The 19683-nt window shown below is 44.3% G+C and overlaps 1 protein-coding gene and 1 long non-coding RNA gene across 2 annotated transcripts in view; both read left to right on the plus strand.

Moving 5' to 3' along the window:
* The window catches only part of LOC134553322 (uncharacterized), a 23178-nt gene extending 12325 nt beyond the window's left edge, over positions 1 to 10853 (plus strand). The window contains exons 8-11 of the long non-coding RNA XR_010081072.1: positions 2218 to 2358; positions 3015 to 3156; positions 4027 to 4228; positions 6023 to 10853. This is a non-coding gene — a long non-coding RNA (uncharacterized LOC134553322). The remainder of the gene's footprint in view (positions 1 to 2217; positions 2359 to 3014; positions 3157 to 4026; positions 4229 to 6022) is intronic.
* A 2348-nt stretch (positions 10854 to 13201) lies between these two features.
* Positions 13202 to 19683, plus strand: part of MED13 (mediator complex subunit 13) — a 50363-nt gene continuing 43881 nt past the window's right edge. Inside the window, exons 1-2 of the mRNA XM_063402812.1 lie at positions 13202 to 13425; positions 15300 to 15534. Of these exons, the coding sequence (XP_063258882.1) occupies positions 13360 to 13425; positions 15300 to 15534 (301 nt within the window). The 5' untranslated portion in view covers positions 13202 to 13359. The remainder of the gene's footprint in view (positions 13426 to 15299; positions 15535 to 19683) is intronic.

Here is a 19683-nt window from a genome sequence, read left to right on the forward strand (position 1 = left end):
ATATATGAGGCTTAAATATGCAAGTCAGTCTTGCTGTGCGAGAAGCCCAGATGCTTTTATTTACTTTGAAATTGAGGGATTTGGTTAATGATGTTGTTGACAGGAAAACTTGAATAAATTTGATGATCACCATCTTTCATATTAGACGAGGCCCATGGAAAAAAATTACCAAGTAAAATACCAATTTTATTTGGTAATTTCCTATTACCAATCTTGTAATAAAATGTAAGATAGAAAGTAATAGAGTTAGATTTCCTAATGTACTTATCCTGAGACTTAAACTGTTCCCCAAAGATGGAGCCATTTTTCTTAAACTTTGTTTTTCCAGAGGGTAAAGACATCTCCATAAGCTGTATGAATAACACACTGCCTGGAGATTTAATATTGGAAAGTTGGTTCTGTGACTCGCTTCAGTTGGTGAGAGGATATAAGCCCAGGAATGAAAAACCAGGAGCTTTGGAAAGGGTTCTTTGTCATCTTCCATGATTTATCTGTAGGGTCATTCCAAAAATTACTGCTGAGGCCTTTGCCCTGAACCTGTGGAACCACCCTGGAATCTATCTGAACACACAGCCAATTCTATTTGGATCACCTAAGCTCCTTAATAAACATTTTCCTAAATATTTTAAATCTTTACAGCCCTTGGTAATGCTGCTTTCTTCCTGCTGGCACCCACCATTGGCTGGCTCGGAGAAGCAGGGCTTTTCCTCACCAATAAATAAATCCAAGCTGTGGTGTGTCCTGCCTCCCTCCTCCCTTCCTGCCCCACGGTTCCTTTGGCACATCCAGGATTCCCCTGGTTTTGTCCAGCATCCCTCACTCAGGTATGGGAACAGTTCCTTTGCACTTGTCAGTCTTGATTCACCTGCAAGATCACACAACTTGTTCCTCCTTATGTTTTTTCCTTTTTCTTTCTCTGCAATTTGCTCTAAATTTAGCTTTGACTGAAGCAAAACTGTTCTTTGACTTCAACCAAGCCCATTTTCTCGTGGACCAAACCTGGTCTTCTGTCTTGTCTGAGTGAGGCATTAGCACTTCCAAAATAACAGAGAAATGTGGTTTAAATGGACTGAACTCTGTGGTAATTTATAAAGCTCTAGTTGTAACTACCTGAGGACGAGTTAATAGAGGAGAACATTTGATTCCTCTGATTTCCTGGCACAGCTGTTTGGGATATAAATCCTCACAACAGTTGGTTTCCACATCCTTAATGTGCTGCACTAGGCAAAAAGTTTCTACAACCATGTTCAGGAGAGAAAAATATTCAACAAGACACCAAAAATTGTTCATGTGGTCTTGCAGGTGAATCCAAAAGCAGGAAAATAAAGATGGAGTTGAGCATTTGGGGGGAACAGAGGAGAGATCTGATAGTTGTGTAAAGGCTCTGGTTATCCTACAAGGAAATCTGTGTTTTTACCATCAGAATGAGGCACTGACAGCGTCAGAAGGGAGTTTATTTGCAGTCCTTAATAGTTTAGGAGGTGATAAATTGATTAAAAGGTGAAACCTTAAAACCACACCATCTGCTGATACTTAAATTGCCTTTGCCTTTGAGAACACAGAATTGTTGGGCAGTTTCTAGTATTTTTCAGCACCATCCACAGCAATCTTGGTTTTCTGATCTAGCTCCCAAAAGGAGGAAAATATTAATTTTGAAGTGTATAAACAACAGGCATCTCAGCAGAACCTGAGGTTGTCTCCTATCAACTATGTAATCTTTATATTCTAGATTAATAAACACTTCAGCCTTGGAGTTTATTAGTCCAAAATGTATTTATTACCTCATAAATTCAAACCCCCTCCAGTTACCATCTAATTAAACTGCAGCGCTGTGCATGCTATCTTTGGGGATGTATTAATAATGGAATTATCTTGTGAAACAGTAATTACATACTTTGTGCATTCTTTGCCACACTCTTTCTTCAGTGTCTGTGTGATGAGTGGGGCACACAGTGCTCCATTGTTTGGAGCTCCTCCAAACTCTCTGTGTATCCAAAGATAAGCAGATTTTTTTTTTTCCCCCCCTCTTAGTAGAAGAGGGAGAAAAGTTTATGTGTGCATTTTTTGTACTCAGGAAGGACCAATACCACCAGACTAGGAACAGTTATGAAACATGATTGTGCAAGTGATTTTAGCTTGTGTTTTCTCCTCACTCTTGGAGGAGATTACTCTCAGGAGTAAAACCTCCTCGCAGGATGTGTTTTGTTCTTACTGCAGCTGCCAAAAGGTGAAGACAACTGCTGTATCTGCAAGAGAATATTCATTTATGAGACTTCACTGGTGACATAGGTTTGAAAAAAGGAAGATAGGCTTAAAGCCTTCCTCAGGAGAGAGATTTACTCACAGTTTTCTCCAGTGGTGAGTGCACTTGCTGTATTCTAATTCATAAATGTATTGACTCTATCTGTGCTTTTGCTTTATAAGATTGTCCCCCATCTTCTACTCTGGACAATTTGTTTTGACAGGAATTCTTTTGCCTATTTTTCCTCACTGACTGCAGAATTAAGTCTGAATCCTGCCTGGAAAGAGGCAGAGGAGGCAACACCTTTTGCACATAACTTCCCTTGAGTTTTGAAGTGCCTTATCTCTAGTTCAAGTACATCTGTTGAGCAACAGTGGGAGCGTGTGATTCTTGTTGACACAGGCTCTGCTCTACCTGACACCAGGGGGGTTTATTCTCCCTTTTACTCCCAGCACTTTGTGGGTTTAGGATCCATATGTTGTGTTCTCTTGCCTTTTATTTGTTCACTGCGATTGCTGGGGCTGTGCAGGGTCTGCAGGGAGAGGAGGAGCACTTCCCACCAGCTTCCTCCCTCAATCTTTCAGATCTTTCCAGCACAAGTTTTGCCTTCTCCGTGGTTTTCTGCTCCACAGTTCTGAAGTCTGATGCCAAATACAAAATTGAGTAGTGGTCACTCACTTCCTACAAAGGGGTTTGACTGAACTTCCAGCTGGAACTCCACCTCCACTCCTATACTGTGATTACAACTTAATGTTTTACTTGCATTTTGCAGTCATTCTGGGGCCAAGTTTTCAAATCTCCCAGATCTGGACTTGTTTTGATTTCACTGCAAAACCCTGCAAGAATTGTGCCAACAGCAAGGCCGATGTGTTCGAAGGCAGATGGCATTTCCAGTACCTAAAGCCTGGTCAGGTGTGAGTATCTCAGTAGTAAGAGTGACTCAGACTTGTAGCTTTGATTTCCAATAAGACACTATTTGCTTTCTCCAGCAATTTTTATCTGCCAGCACTCATAGTGACTTAAATCAGACTCTTTTCATGGATGAGTCTTATTCTTTGAAATAAAGAATGCCTGACAAGCTTCTCTAGTTTCATGAATAGATTTTTGTAATCCACAAAATGAAATGTAATTATTGCATGATATATATTTTACAGAAGCTCAAATGGCTTTATCAGCCCAATGTCTAGGAATTCACCTTCTGAGATTGAACATTTGTGATTGTGTCTGAATAAAAATGCTGTCTGATACCACTTGGCCACGGCGTAGGATGGAACAGTTTCCATTGTAATGAATAGCAAACATCTGCAAAGAATAATTACATTTATGACATATTGCTCAAACACGCATTATTATTATTATTACAGCTCAGGATTCATTTCTGATTTGTCAAAACCCGATCTCAAAACTTTTGGTTGTCTAATATTTCTTGTGGCTGCTGATGAAAAGATGTTCTGTGTGTCCCCAGAATGGTTCCAGGTTGTGTCTTGCCTGTTCTGTCACTCTGGGCTTTTGTCCCTGCTGTCTGATTTGGAAACTCTCACACCAGACACCTTTCTGATGTGTTTTTCCTGATGTGAATAAATTCACTGCAGAACACTTGCAGAGCAGGAGATGTTTGTTGCCAAGCAATTATATCAGATGAAGCATACAGAAGGGTAATGTTTTAGTCTGATTTTTTTTTCCCTACAGGCATGAATCTGAAGATGAATTCTAGGAATTTAGGGAAGGAAAAAGACAGGACTTCTAGTTCCTAATTTTTTTTCCTTGTCTTCTATATTTTGCAGTGATTGCTTTGAGTCTGCAAGGTCATCATGGTTGAAGGCATGGAGATGAGGACATCAAAGCCTTTGCCCACTTATGACAATTACTCTGGAGACAAACACAGCTCAGAAGACAAATGTTATGAGCTACCTGTAAGTTCTGGTTCACAAAACAGATGAGAATCCAGGGATACTTCTGAACTTGGAAATGAAATTTATTCTCAAGGTAATGGTTGAGCTCATTATCTGCTGCTCTTTCTAAATGTAAAGTAAGGAGTGCAATGCCCATATATTTTATCTATAACAGCTGACATGTTTTCTGCATTCCTGTGTTTGCCTAAGAAGCCATGGATAATCAATTTGATGTGCAAAATATACTGCATGGATGAATTCTGATACATATCACTTGCCATGGCTGTGCTGTTATGAGAGGCAAAAACTTCCAGGAAGGAAACAGCAAGGAAAAATCTGCATGATAATTTTCTCATCAGTTTTTCTCCAAGGACATATCTGTAGGTGGATTTTACAGACAGTGTTTGGGTTTTTTCCCCCCTTGAGTGGCTGGTTCTGTGTGTGTCAGTTATTTTCTCTTGCTGTATTAGAAATCAAAGCTACCTCATCACTTCAGGATAAATATATCTATATTTCTATCTCTACATCTATCTCCTCTAATCCAAACTAGGAAAAACTAACCTGAAACATTTCATTTTCAGCCTTTGTTATTATTTAAATAAATATTTTAAATTATTTTCTAAATTCTCTACATGTATTACAAATAACTTCCCATCTGATTGGGAGGCAGAACAGGCAGGAACCAGCAGCAGACAGATGTGATTATAAAAGATGTTCTGTTTGTTGTAATGAGACTTATGGTCTTAATAAACTCTTTGAATGTTTTTAACACAACCAAATTAAGTAAGTTTAAAATCTGATTTTCTAGTTCTAACCCTATCACATCACTTTTTGCCTTATTTATGAGGACAACCCCCCAAATTTTTCTTCTTTTTAGAGAATTTCTCACAAAATAGAGTACCTCCAGCTCCAGCAAAGAAAAAAGGGAAATTTGTACGGATAAAAAGCATGAATGACAATCCTGATCATGTGGAAAAAATCAATCTGTGAGCTTAGACATAGTTTCACATTAGTCTCCTCCTTTCTTGGAAATCCATATTTTCACCAGAATATCCAGCAGCATGTCAAAATTTGCTCATAATATTTCCTGTCCTTGTGCTGGAAAGAAACAGCTGGATATTTTATGTCATGATGTGACCAATCCACCTCTGTTGTTGTCATTTTAATTGCTGGGGCTGGATTTTTAAGTCCTCCACAGAAGGTCTTTGTAGTGACAAGCGAACAGTTCACGCTTCGTAAGCAAACATAAAGAATGCTGCTGCTAATTGGAGAGGGAGTAATGCAGTTATGATTCCATCAACATTTAAGTTACATTGGGAAAGGACACGTTTTTTGTTGTTGTGTTGCCACATAAAATTTTACTCGGGGTGGATTTGGTGGGGAAGGTTTTAGACCAGAACAGATTAATCCTGGAATTACAGGGATGGAGGAGATGGAAGTTAAATGGTTCTAAGCTATGTCTACAGTGTAGAAATCAGCAGTTTATTACTCTTTCTTTGAAATTAGAGTTATTAATTGCTGGCTTGTGAAATAGCTTGTCTGTGAAAATGGAAAGAATGGACAGCCTCAAAAAACTCCCTTTCCCCTGTCCAGAACTGCAGCCACAGGACATCTCAAAAATCACCAGTTTCCCAAAGGAAGGAGGTTCTTATGCACTAATTTAGGTCTTTTGAGTGTTTTCCCCTTGATATTCTGCCTGCTGTAGCTACAGACTTCCTAATTTCTGAAAGTCTGCTGGACCCTGTGTTAGACCTTGGCTTTTTTTCCTGAAGGCACTTCCATCGAATACTTGCTTGGCTGTGGAGTAACAGTTGTACAATTATGTACCAAAAGTTCTTTCCCCTTAATGCTGATTTAATTTTTTTAATCCTCACATCTCTCTTCTCAGGTGGAGCCTCATCTTGAGTAGTTGGGAGGGCCAAAGGTGCTTCCTTTTCCAGTTCACTGCCTGGATTTTAGAAGATATCATTTTTTAGCATCTAAACAAGGAAATCACATCTATTTCCATGGGAAGAATCACAGAGATGACAGGGCTTCCCCCCAAAACACTGCCTGTGTAATTGCTGAAGACATTCCAAGCCAGTCTAACGAAGTGCTGTCTGCCAGTCATTATGTTCTCCTTGGAGGACCATCTGTTGCACTTCAAATATGTAAAGGTCTCTATCATTTATTGCTCCAAACAAATCCAGGCCTTTGTCTGACGTGCTGGAGCTCCTGAATGGATTCTAAAGGTGGTTTCAGTCACAAAGGGCAGGGTGTTCCCTTTGGTTGTGCTCCTTCAGCTCAAATTGCAGAGCACAAATACAGCGATTAAACCAATATCTGAATATTTTCAATTTCTTTAGAAATGAATTGTGAGCAACAACAACTAACAATATCTGAAATACATTTCCTTTTCATTCAGCCTGGAGGACACTGGAAGATTTTTGCTTCTGGTGAACAAACCTTTCCATTGTAGTGATGTCCAGATTTGATATATGCTGAGATTGGAATGAAAATTACTTTATTTTAACTAAATTCTTTAATTAGATTATTTGTATCTGAAACTGGTGATTCAAAGGAATAGTTAAAAATAGAGTCAGCAGCTTAAAATGCTCAAATCTTCCTTAGCACATGTCCTTTACAAGGATGTAATACTTGGTTGTACAGCCATTATTTATAGGTTAATTAGGATCCTTTCCATGAGTAAAATGAGCAAGATCAGGCATTAAAATCTGCTGGGTTTTGTTTTTCCTGCTGCAGATTTTAAAGAGCTGTACAGTCAGATTGGAGAACACGAGCCTTGTATTTTCACAAGCGGAAAAGTTCTGTTCAGAGATTTCCAGCCAGAGAAATCCATAACAATTTCTGTCTGATTAGGGAGTGGTCTTATCTTTTTCCCTTTCTCCTTCCTGCACAGCAGCTAATGTTCTGGTCAGAAGTAATAATATGTTAGATCTTGAATGTCAGTAGCCCCAGAGATTCTGACAAGACTATTCATGTGCATTCATACGTCTTAACCAAAGCTGACACTAAAGAGAGCAAGAATTCTCATATTCCTCTTTTTATTGCCGTGCATTAAACTCAAATCTTCTCTTGGAGACCTCTGCTAGGAATGACACATTCACCATTTGAAAAAGGCATTTTAGCAAGGTCTAAACAAAGCAGCTGGACATCAATCTGGCACAGGGCAGAGGCTCCTGTGAGAGCTCGCCGTGCAAAGCTGAACTCTGCTTTACTCCTTACAAATGTTGTCAGATAAATACTAATGGGAAATAACCATTCCTCCTAATCTTTCTAAATTTCAATTTAAAATTAAGTGATTTTATTTAATTTTATTTTTTAAACTATAGGACCTGTCCTTATAGGGATATTTGGATTCTGGAAACTCAAGGTTGTTTTCTGAGAAACGCACACTAAGTAAATATTCTGCTCTACCTTTTACTCTGGATGTATTTTACACACACTTGTAGGATGGTGTACAGCATGTTTGGGTAATTTTGCAGGGATCTGATTAAGTTGTTAAAGCCAGGTAGGCAATTTTGCCAGGGATGGTATTTTTAATCTTTTTTAAAATGGTTTAGTAGTAGTGACTAAGGCAGACTAGGTGGCTCTGGGCAGCTCGCCATTTTTAGGTAGTTTAATTTGTTAAAAATTATCCTGCTTCCCACCCAAATCCCCTTGAAACCATTTGGAGAAGAGAACTGTTGAACAGTTGCCAGTAATAAGTCCTGCTGAGACCTCTGTATCCTCCTGACAGAAATGTTGGTGCCAACTGGAGACTGACTGGCACGAGTTTGAACTCTACAGTACTTGATATATTTACTTCACATGCACCAATTACAATAATTACCACCTCTGTAGCTGAAGTTTAAGCACTCAGTCTGCACTCCATACCTCAGGTGGTTGGCAGTATGTTCAATCCTATAATCTCAATTTTCTTGGAATAATTAAGTAGAAAATAAATACTTCCAAAAATTAGGAGAGTCTGAATGGAAAGCAGAGACTGAATAATAGAGTTGTTTGTCATGTTGCTATTGTTAAGGTTCATTTATTTCTATTTAATCTTTATTTCTAAAAGGCAGCATCTTCTTTTGCCTGCAGAGATTCACCAGGAGATGTTGTAGTCCATTGACTTTATATTCAGCAGTGGAGTATCTCTGATGTGAATGAAAAAACAACACAAACTCCTACTTTGTTTACATGTTTTAAAAATATAAACATTCCTTTCAAAATAAATGCTTTTGACTGGAAGGGGAAATCACCCACCCCTTAGTCCTTTTGGCTGGATGTTTCCATGTAAGATTGTGGGGATTTAATACCAGGACTGGCTTTAACTGCCCAGCTCCTGACAGTTCCACTGGTTTAGATCTGATGCAATGGGCACCATCTCTCCCCCACTCCTGTTGTCTTTCCAGGAGATTGGTTAATTTTTAACTTGAATCAGCAACATTTTTTAAAAAAACTGGTGAAGTTTTTATTACACAAAGGTAAACCTTAGACTGAGCACCAACTGACTTGCCTGTAGCTTTCCTAATATGATTGCACTGCGCAGAGTAGATACTAAAATTTATATTAAAATTTCTTCATGCAGGTTCCCTCTAGGGAGAGGAAGAGGGAAAGAAAAAGCTTCATGTGACAGATGCTAATTATGCAGTTTAATGCACTTCTGGAAGTTGCAGAGATGAGAACTCTGTAAGAACCTATCTACAAAACAAAGCACATTTTCAACAGCATTTTTTCCTCAGTTCTTTTTTAATCTGTCTCCTCTCTGTTTTCCAGGAGGCTTTATTTCCCAAAGAGTAATTAATTTATTTTAAAGAGTAAGTAATTTATTTCCCAAAGAGTACAAAGGGCAGGCAGTGTGTCAGTGGCCAGGCATGGATGTGATTGTTCTCCATTGTGTCCTACTGTTCTGAGGTGCTGTACATGGAACTGGAAAAGCTTCAGGGTTCTGAGTCAGGAAGAGTTTGAGTTTAAAATCCCCCAGTTGGTGTGTTAGGGATTTTTTTTTCTCTTTTGTGGATAGTTTATCAGTTCCTTATCCTGTGTTTAGGTTTACTGGACAAATGATGTTCTGCACTTGTGCTGGGATCCTATAGAGGGATTTATTGTGATGAATGTGTCAGGATCCCAAAATGCATCATACAGGGAAGTGAGCTGAGACACATGAACTGAGTTCCTCCAGACTGGGAGGTGCATCCCCACCAAACCCAGTGCTAGACACTCATCCTCTCCTCAGACCTTGAGCTGTGCTGTTTGAGGGGAAAAAAATGGGAAAATTTGGTGTTATCCTGAAATCAGACTTACAAGAACCATCATCCTGGATATCCAAATCTACCAAACCCTTCCTACCAAATGACTCTCTTTCCTCTTTATGATGAATCCATTCCAGTTCTTGTGTATTTAAAGCTGCTTTACCCGATTTCCTTCATCTCCTCGAATTTCTCCGTGGGGAGGAGCGACATGAGAACCCCTCCCGCAGGGACCCCGCGGTGGCGCTGGGACCTCGGAGGGGCACCCAGGAATGCTCGTGGCGGCCCTCGGCTGCAGCCAGCCCGGGGAGAACCATCTGTTCCCCTTGGAAAGGGGTTTGCTTCCCCCCGGAGCCCTCCCCCCGCAGCCCGGCTCCGGCCCCAGCTGCCGTGTTTCGATGAGCACTGAGGGAATGAATCTCCTGCGTTTAAAAATACTCTGCTTCTATTTAGATGAAAAGAAGAATCTTGCTTGCCTACACTGGCATACAAAAATAGGCTCAGTGTGAGTAAATCTTCAAAGTTTCTCTTGGTGAATATATCTAGCCTCACTTCTTTTTTTTTTTTTTAACTTATAAGTTTATTTATAGAGTGTCCTTCTTTCCTCCTACTCTATCAAGACATTTGCAGAAGGTTGTTGCTCGTCTTGTTCAGGAGTCCTGAAATAATTTGCAGGGCCTTTGAAACATCATCGTGTTGCATAGTTGTGATCAACGTGCTGCTCTTGCATGAACATATCATATTTTAATGTGAATGTCAGGTTAGCTGGGACATTCAGGGCTTTCTTTTCCTTTAGGTGTTTTACACTGGTTTGTGTTTTCACTTGAACACTGCAGTAAAAATTCTGCATATAGTAACTTAAAAATTTCCATTCTACATGCAAGGCATTGCCTAGAAAATTAATGTGTAATATGAGAGGATTAGTAAGATGCATACACTTTCCAAACATCTCTTAAAAATAGCTTTCACTGTCACTGTAGCATCTAAATTCTGAATAATCTCACAGTCCTTCTGCAAATCTGTGCATGTAGTAACAGAGAAGCCACCTACTTCATCCTCTTGAACTGCACAATATGGATCTGGGCATGGAAAAAACTGGGTTTTGGAGTAGGGCTCTGCTTTGGCAGAGAGGCTGTCTGTGAGACTAGTGAGAGCATTAACGCTTGCATTAAATATTAAAGCCAGCTTTCACAATACTTGCCTATCTTTTCAAAAAGGCTCCGAGATCCTGAGTTTGGAATTTGCTCCGTGGTGCAAAGTGCCAATATCGGGAATCCTGTGCCAGGAGGTGGGAGCTGTGGAAGGGGAGCCAAGGCGCGTGTTCCCCGTTCTGGGGACGCTCTGTGCCGGACTCTGCCCCGGGCTGAGTGGAGATGCCCTGGGGTGGGCGCGGAATCCCAGGATTTCCACAAGGACCACTGAGCCCAACCCTTGTGGCCCATCCAGGCATCAGCCCCAGGGATGGATGGGGTCCATCCATGGGGTTATCCTGCAGGGAGAAGGGGAGGGTGAACCCGTGTGTAAATATCTAAATGGGAGTGCCAAAAGATGCACCAGGCTCTGCTCCGTGCTGCCAGCCACCAGGACATGGCGCAACGGGCACGAACTGATGCTCGGGATATTCCACCTGAACGTGAAGAAGAACTTATCCAAGGGGCACTGGAGCAGGTTACGCAGAGAGCTTGCGGAGCCTCCCTCACAGCAATATCCCAGACACGACCCTGTGCTCCGGGCCGACCCTGCCCGGCTGCCCCGCTGCGGTTCTTCCACCCTGACCCATCGCCACCCATCCCGGCCGGCGGCGGGACTCGAACCAGCGGCCCCGCCGGCGCCGCGGGGCGCAGCCGCTAGATGGCGCCCCCCCAACGAGCAAGGCGGGGGCTCCGCAGCGCCGCGGACGCCCCTGGCGGCCGCGCGCCGCCACCGCACCCGCCTTTCCCCAGCAGCGCCGGCGGCCATGGCGGTGCGCGCCCACGTGACGGCGCGGCGGCCAATGGGAGCGCGGCAGGGGGGCCCCGACCGCCGTCCCTGTGGCCGCCATTAAAGAAAAAGGGTCTCGGAATTACCCGGGAGCCGGATCCGCTCCCGCTCCGGCCATGGGGGACCCGCGCTGAGGCTCCCGCCGCCACAGGATGCCGCGGCCGGGCAGCCGACGACAGAGGCACCGCTGAGGGGAGGCGACGCGCCGGCGGGGGCTTCGCGGCACCGACTCCGCCAGCGGCAGCAGCAGCAGCGGCGGCGGCCGCCGCGTCCCTGTGTGTCGGCGGCGCCGGGAATTGCGGGGCTCCGACCCCTTCGGGCTGAGCAGAGCCCGGGGCTCGGCCGCCGCCTCCCCGCCCTGCCCAGGAGCCTCGGGGAGGGGGCCCTCCGCCCACCGCCCCCGCGGGGACCCGCACCTGAGGAGAGCGAGCGGTCTCGGGGCTCCCCCGCCCCCCCAGGACAGACCGCTCCGGACGAAGACGATCGTTTTTTATATTCTCCCCCCTCCCCCCGCGCCTTTTTTTTTTTTATTTTTTTTTCCCTCCTGTTTTGTTGGGGATTTTTTTTCCCCCGTCCTTTATTTTTAAAGGACCGGCCTCGCAGCTGAGCCGGTCCCTCCCCGCCTGGCCGCCCCTCCCGCGCCCAGGGCTCTGGCGGGGGTCGGTGCCTCCTCCCCGCGGTGACTCGGCGGGGGCCGCGCTCCCCTGAAGAGACTTTGCGGGGTCCCCCGGCCCCCGAGGACAGCTGGGGGGGACCAGGCTCCCCGAAGACACTCTGCGATTTACCTCCCCCGAAAAGGCTGGGGATCGGCCTCCCGGAGACTCCTCCATCCTTCCCCGAAGAGACTTCGAGGGTCACCCGCAATTTCCTCCTTCCACCCCTCTCCCCCTCCCTCCTTTCCCCACGGAAGGAATTTTTTATCCAACGGAGGATATTTTGGTTTCGCCCTCGCTGCGAAGAGTATTTCGTTTTGGGGAGGGGGGGTTTCCACACGGGAATCTAATCCCCCGCTGGGCTGCTAAGGAGACTTTTTGCGGCCTTTCTCTCTCAAGGAATACCTTCCCCCCTCCCCTGTCCCCGCAGATGTTTTTTTGGGGTACACCCCTGGAAATTTTTCTTGCTCTGCCTTTACGAAATCTTCAGACTGGCCTTGCTTCTGGCCCCTGAAGTTTGTTTTTATGCTTTTAAATTTTAATTTATTTGGAATATTTTTGGAGCAGGGGAGAAGAATCTGACCCCCCCACACCCTGTTGCCCTCGGACTCCGAAGAGACGAGCCTGGATTTTTCTCTCTCCCACGGCCAATCCTTCCCAGTCATTCCACAATTTGCCCCTTTCTCATCTGATGACTAAAGAAACAGGAGGAAGAGGAGGGGGGGTTCTGGATTAATTGCCCCCGCTGGATTATTTATTTTTTCCTGCTTCTCTTGCTTGGCATCTGAGAAGAGAGGAAGGAGGGATGTCAACTGATTTTTACCCCTAGCCCCCTGGATTAATTACCCCATTTTTATTCTCTTGTTGGATCAATTACCCCTTCACCTTACCTCCTCTCCCTCCCCTCCTTATGCGAACGAGAAGACAAGAGGAACAGGGAGGATTTTGATCTTAATCTCCCGTCGTTGGATTACTTACCACCTCCCTCTTTCTGTTCTCCCCTTCCACGGCGGCTTTACACCCCCGATTGAGCTCCAGAAGACGAGAAAACGTTCTGAGTTCCTCTTTAATTTTTTTAAATTTTTTTAAAAAAATATTTTTACCCCCCTCTCCCACACCTCTCTGTCTCTCCTCGCGGTTTATTCCCCCTGCCACTATTTCGCGTGCGTGTGCGTGTGTCTGTAAATCCCTTATTTAATTGTATTATTATTTGTGCGTGTGCAGAGCCCCCCTCCCCCTTTCCCTCTCGCTGTCTGTCTCTCCCTCTCTCCCTCTCCCTCTCTCTCTCTCTCTCTGTCTGTCTCTTTCTTTCTTGTCGGAGGCTGTGGGATAATGGCGTGTGGGTTGTGGCTGTGAGGATGAGTTCCTGCTTCGTGCCGAACGGGGCCAGCCTGGAGGATTGCCATTCCAACCTCTTCTGCCTGGTGAGTGTCGGCCCCCGGCGCACACACGCCCGGGGCCACCGAGGGAAGGGCTCGGAGCTCCGGGGGAGGGGGAAGGGGCAGTGGAAAGCAAAGCAGCCATTTTTAGCAGAGCTTCTGCTGGATGAGCCCTCGGAGTAGGCCCTGCCTGGAGCAGCCAACTCTCCCATGCCCCTCCGGTTCCCCTCCATCGCTGTCTGTCTCGCCTCGCCCCTCCCTCCGCTTTCTTCCTGGATAGTAGCCTCCCCGCAAGTCGCCTTTTCCTTCCCTTTCCGTGCCTTCCAACTTTTGCTCTTTTCTCCCCTATCCCTGCTCTAAGCGTGGTGTTTTCTCGCCGAAGAAGGGAGCTGCTGCTGCTGCTCCCAGCCCCACATCTCGGGGAACTTTCTCTTTTTTCCTTCCCCACTCGTGGCATCCCAGGCAAATCCGAGGCGAAACCTCCCTTCTTCCTCGCTTTTAAACGGATCCCTTGCCCTGCTTGTTTTTCTTCTGCTTTTGGTGATGCCCTCCCTGTCTTGTGTTTTGATGTGCACCATTTTGTAGTCTTTTTTTTTTTTTTTAAACCCAAGTATCAAACCGTTCACATTGTTGAATTTTGATAGCTCCAAAAGTAAATTCGATATAACTGGACTGTGATGCAATTTTTTGGTGGTTGTGCTGAGCTGTTTCATCAGCTTTTAATGCAAATGAGCTAATCTTAGCTGCCTGCCTGATATTTATGATTCTAGAGATTGTTACAACAATCCTGTGCCAAGCTGTGGCACTCATATTTTTGGATGGAGGGGAATCTGGACAGCCTGACTGTGTCTGCAGCCTGCATCAGGCCTGCAGCTCCAGATTAATAGTGCAATTTTCAATCTGAAAGTCTTTCTAAAGTAGCAACTGTTGCAGGCAGCCTTTCATCTAAATTGCTCTCCTGCTGAAGGTGGGGAGGCTGCCATGTTAGGTTTAAATGTTGCAGTAATCTTTTGTGTGTTGTCATATTGGGAAGACAAAAAATAGTAACTTCTTAGCAAATGCCAGCCTGCCCTGCTCTGCCTTCCCAAAGAGAACCCGGGGCAATGCCTCCCTCACCTGCCTTAAGGTGCCTGTGAGTGAAAAAACTGAGTGCTAAAACTTGGTGTTGTGGTGGAGATAATCCAGGAATTGTCTGCTTCCCATTACACACAGTAGTAACTCTTTCCCTGTGTAAAGCCAAATTAATTTTTGCCTAGGAAGGGGTTTAGTGGATCATTATCAACGTGGTTGCAGGTCTAACCTATAATGGGATGATAAAATGAGGATTTAAATTCTTGAAATGCGGTGTGAGGAATGAAAAGTATGATAGCTCTTAGTAAAATCAGTGAACACGAGAGGCTTCCTGGGGGAGAGACGGAGAATTTTTTACAATGGAGAAACTTGTGAAATTTTCCCAAGTGGTAGATGGCTGGAAGAATGTGTGATTTACTGTTGCACCTATTTCCATGGAGTAATCTTGGATGGAAAAATCAGTGTATGCATAAGTAAGCAAAAAGAAAAACGTTCTTTGCTAAGGCAAATGTTTAGGAGATTGGACAGTTGCAGTCTGTGAATAATGACATTACTCACTCGTCTTCCACTCCTTTACTTTAAATCAAGTCTGATTTTTCTCTGTGTAACCTCAAAGCTGCAGCGAGAACGAGCAGCTCGTGCTTTCCTGCAGTTATTTGATGAGCTATTAAACCAGGATGCCTGATTGTGCCCAGCTCATCTCCTAAGGCACACAAAACTTAACCAACGTGTGCTTCCCATTAAATTCCAGCCCACCAATCCTCCCTCTCCCCCCTGTGCCATCACCTCGTGGCGGGATGTGCTGGCTGGAGGTGCCTGCGACCTGCCTGTTGTTTTCTCTCCCCCAGGCTGATCTAACTGGGATTAAATGGAAGCGCTACGTGTGGCAGGGCCCAACGTCTGCCCCCATTCTGTTCCCGGTCACGGAGGAGGATCCCATCCTGAGCAGCTTCAGCCGCTGCCTCAAGGCCGACGTGCTGAGCGTGTGGCGCCGGGACCAGCGGCCCGGGCGCAGGGAGCTCTGGATATTCTGGTGGGGGGATGACCCCAACTTTGCTGACCTCATCCATCACGACCTCTCAGGTAAGGAGCTCTCTCACACCTTTTGGTCACTGGAAGGATCCTGGGGTTCTTCTGACACCTGTACCAGGCGGAGCGTTGTGTCTAGAATAAATAAATTTATTGCTGTAACCCTCAGTAAATTATCACAGCTCTGTGTTCAGCTCACCTTGGACTGCTGGATTTTCAAGGAGCAAGGGGCTTGCTCCTCACTTGTTTCCTTGAAAGAAACAAAACACAAGGCTATGAGTTTTGGCAGCTTCCTCATGAGAAAGCTGTGCTGAAAGCTGTGCCTGTGATTCACAAGTGATGTCTTAAACATGTTTTGATAAGATCCCTTTTGTTGGGCAATTAGAATTTTCAAATTCAAATAGAAGAGCTCATTTTATTGTGTCATAAGAAGTGCAGAGATCTGGGCAGCTCTTGAACCGTTTGGAGTTGTTTTGGTTGGAATTCACACCATCAGTGGGAAGCCCTCAGAAGGAGGCACCTGGAACTAACCAGCTGTTTCCATGGAAAATTCTGTAAACCTTCAGTTTTTATGATTCCTCTCCCCCCTTTCCCCTCAATGCTCTGAACTCGCTTTCAAACCCAGCCTTTTGAAAGACTGACAATATTTGTATTTCTCAATAATGTTGTACTTCAAATTTGGCACCTTCCTTTGGAACTGTTTGCTTGTTGAGTTCAATTCCCCACGTAGATGGTTTCCAGCTGCTTATCAGCAAGGTGACGAAGTTAGATATTTAAATTGGGTGAGTCTAAAGGTGACACTAAACTAATTCGAGGGGAAAAAAAAACCCCAACAAACACATCACTCTAATTTCCTTTCAAATAATGTACAGTATTCAGATTACTGAAGTGTAAAATGAGACCAAGGTTTGGTGACCTGGTAACCAGAAATTGTTAATGCTGCCTCTGTGTGTGTGTGTGGATAAGCTGGAGAACAAACAGGAGTTTAAAGTGCCACTGAGGAAGTTGACTTGAAACAATTTAATAACATGTGGAATTTTCATACAAAAATATTGTGATCTGAAAAACAATTGACGCACCGAAATTATGTTTATTTCTTTGAATAGTTGACTTCAAAGATTGGGCTGTTGCTCCTATTCCTGTCTGTCCTGGAACTACAAACTCTGCATTTTAAATGGCACTTACACTGGAATTTGCTTGATATTTTAGTGCATTTAAGTTTTGTTTATTATGACCTATAAATAACCCCAGTTTTGACCTGCAGGGAACATCCTTTGTGTGGCTGAGATGTAACTTAGACCCAGTGCTGGGTGTTTTTGGCCTGGGCCTGCCCTGAGCCAAGACCTGTGGAAGGACCTGTGTGAATTCTGTGTGCTCCTGTCTATGGGATTAAATCAAGACAAACACATTTGTGATGGGAAATCCAATGAAATTTAAGCCATTTGGAGAGCGCAGTTTTGTTCTACCTAACCACTAAAATGATTTGTTTGAGCAACTTTCTTTGCCACCTCTTGAATCGGTCTGCTGGTGATTTATCTCAGAGTGCCATTTGAAAACAGCAGCCGTTTGTAGCTGGAGTTTTAGATCAGCACCTTGTTTGTGCTTGTCCAGAATTCCCCTTTTGCACAGGTGGATAAGCAGGTATCATCCCAGGGACTTACCAACTCTTAACCTCTCTTAGGGTATAAGGGAGAGATAGTGGAGGATTAAAGCCTCCCAGCCGTGTCTTTGGGTATTTTCTTTGTTCAGGTCACCTGTGGGTGCCTGTGCTTCCCCAGAGCCGTTCCACACGTGTCCTGTGTGCTGCTGCCACTCCTGAGCCTGTCACCTGCCTCTGTCTGGGGGTGTGGCTGACACTTTGGGCTCTGCAGATGTGGTTTTGTCCTCTTGGAATGAAAAAGAGAATCTGTGAGTGTGTGTGAGGCTCCTGTGCCCAGGTACAGATCCTCCTCGGCTGGGTTGCAGAGGAGGTGGCTGAGGGGTGCCCACACCTGCACTTTTTCTCTTTGCTGTTACACAAAATCTTAACGTGGATCTCATAGGAGGGAGAATTATGGCTGAACCCAAACAATGTTATCTGACCTTTGTCGTAGCCTAATGGATTTTTTCATCGGTGGACAATTTCTCCTGGTAATTCACACTGCCTTGTTCTCCCAATGACTGCTTGTTACATTTTCAATGGGAATGATAAATGACTTCTTAGCACAGGCTTGTTACCTGCAAAATTGATTGGAAATTGTTTGCTGCTGGAGGTTGAGGTGCTGCCTCCTTTAGAAGTTTGCTGCTGGATAGGTGAAGGCTTGTCCTGGAGGATGGGGAGAGGGAGGAATCCGGGAGCAATTTGTCCCTCAGTGCCTTTGGACAGGCATCTCCTGGGGATGTGACCCTTGAGAGAGCCTTGGTTAGAAATCTGCCAGAGCCACGTTAATAACTCTTGATTCTGGCTCCCTTTGATCTGAAACTCTGCCTGTTAGGAGAGGTTGGTATTTTGACAGTTTCTGACTTTTTTGGTGATGTGTAGTTTCGGTGAACAATGTGTGTTCAGTGACTTGGTTATCAGCCCTGGGGGATTTGAAATCTGTCCCCTCCCCAAGATCCCCTCACCAGGGGGTGCACAGCGTTGTGAATGGACATTTTGCATATCAGATTGAAGAGATAAATGCCATCTCTGTGTTCAGCTGTACATTCTAGAAGTTCACACTCTGCCCTGGAGTCACGTTTGAATCCCGCTCGTGGCTGTGTTGGAGTTCTCATTCCAAGCCTTGGATAAGTGTCTTGTTGATGGTCAGGGATTGTTGTTGCCTCCAGGCATGTCAAAAGGAGACTTGTTCAGAGATGCTGATTGATCAGGAATATTGACTTCACTCAATCATTTATTTTTTTCCTTTCCCTAGGAACCTACTTACTGTACATACAGCCAAAAAACCAGAGGTCTATTTCTAACCCGACGTAGCTAGAGGCAGACAGAAGTTAGTGAAATGTTATTTTAGCCTCTAACAACCTCAAAGGTTATGTTTTTGTTCTGACAGTGAGGCTTGATTATAGTAATTCTTGCAACTCAAACCCTAAAGTAGGACATCTCTTCCAATTTCAGCAGGCAATGGTCTCTCACGGCTCTGATCAGCAGTTATTTTATTAGAAAGGTTCTTTCTTATTTTCCCGTGGCCACTTCTACTCTTAAATTATTTTTTTTTAAATTGGCAGTAGATGATTTTAAACCTGAGAACAGTCGGGTATGAATTATGTACAAGACATAGTCCCAAGGAAATGGTTACAATTTGATTAATGCTGGGATAGGGGAATGCTGCTATATGGCTTTGACCTTCAAATTGCATCTTTTAAATGGTGAGCTGCAAGATGCATCTTTTTCAATCTGGTGTCTATTAAATTTGGTTAATTTACTTTAAAAATTAAAGAGTTGTCTGTCATATATCAAGATAATCAGTTTTTGTTTGCTGAACAATCTTGCTCATGCTTCTGGGAGGGGGAAATGTATAAAAATAATGCTGGTTGGAGGAGAGCTAGGAAGAATCCTGGTGCTTGTCTGTGTGTAAAAACAGTCATGGCAGCACGGACTAATGTGTGTTGTGCAGTTGTTGATGCATGTGCGTTGTAGATCAAATCCCTGTCCCCAAAAAATGAGTGAATTGTGCTGATGTCAGCTCTGAGTGTCTCCTTACTCCAGGACAATGGAAACCAGGGGATGAGCCAGTTCTCATTCCAAGGGGCTGCAAACCCTGCCAGTTGCAAGGAGTTGGCAAAGGCAGCTTGGAAAAGCATCCAGTGATGCTTTTTTAAAATAACAATTGCTCCCTGAGATCATTTAACTTCTACCAAAAAAAACAACCCCTTTCCTCCTCCCAAAAAAAGGGCAGGGATGCTTTTTAAAACCTTTTGCACCTGATGTGAGCACGGTGAGCTGCAGCCCCTTGTCTGGGGAGGATCTGTGTGTTCTGTGTCAGGCAGGAGAGGCATTCCAAGTGTTCCTGCTGCATTGATGCTTCAGCATTTCTTTAGTCCTCCATGTTAGAGATGTAGCCACTTAAGCAAAACTGCTGATAAGCATTATGCAAAAATTACTGAAGCAGTTTTATCAAACTTCTGTGACTTGCTGCGAGCTCAAAGGTGACAAAGATTTAACTTCCCCCCCCTCCCCTTTTTCCTTGTCCAATGTGAAATATCTGTGGAGTCAGGTGAAAAATG

Source organism: Prinia subflava, chromosome 8 (genome assembly GCF_021018805.1).
Source record: "Prinia subflava isolate CZ2003 ecotype Zambia chromosome 8, Cam_Psub_1.2, whole genome shotgun sequence".
NCBI lineage: Eukaryota > Metazoa > Chordata > Aves > Passeriformes > Cisticolidae > Prinia > Prinia subflava.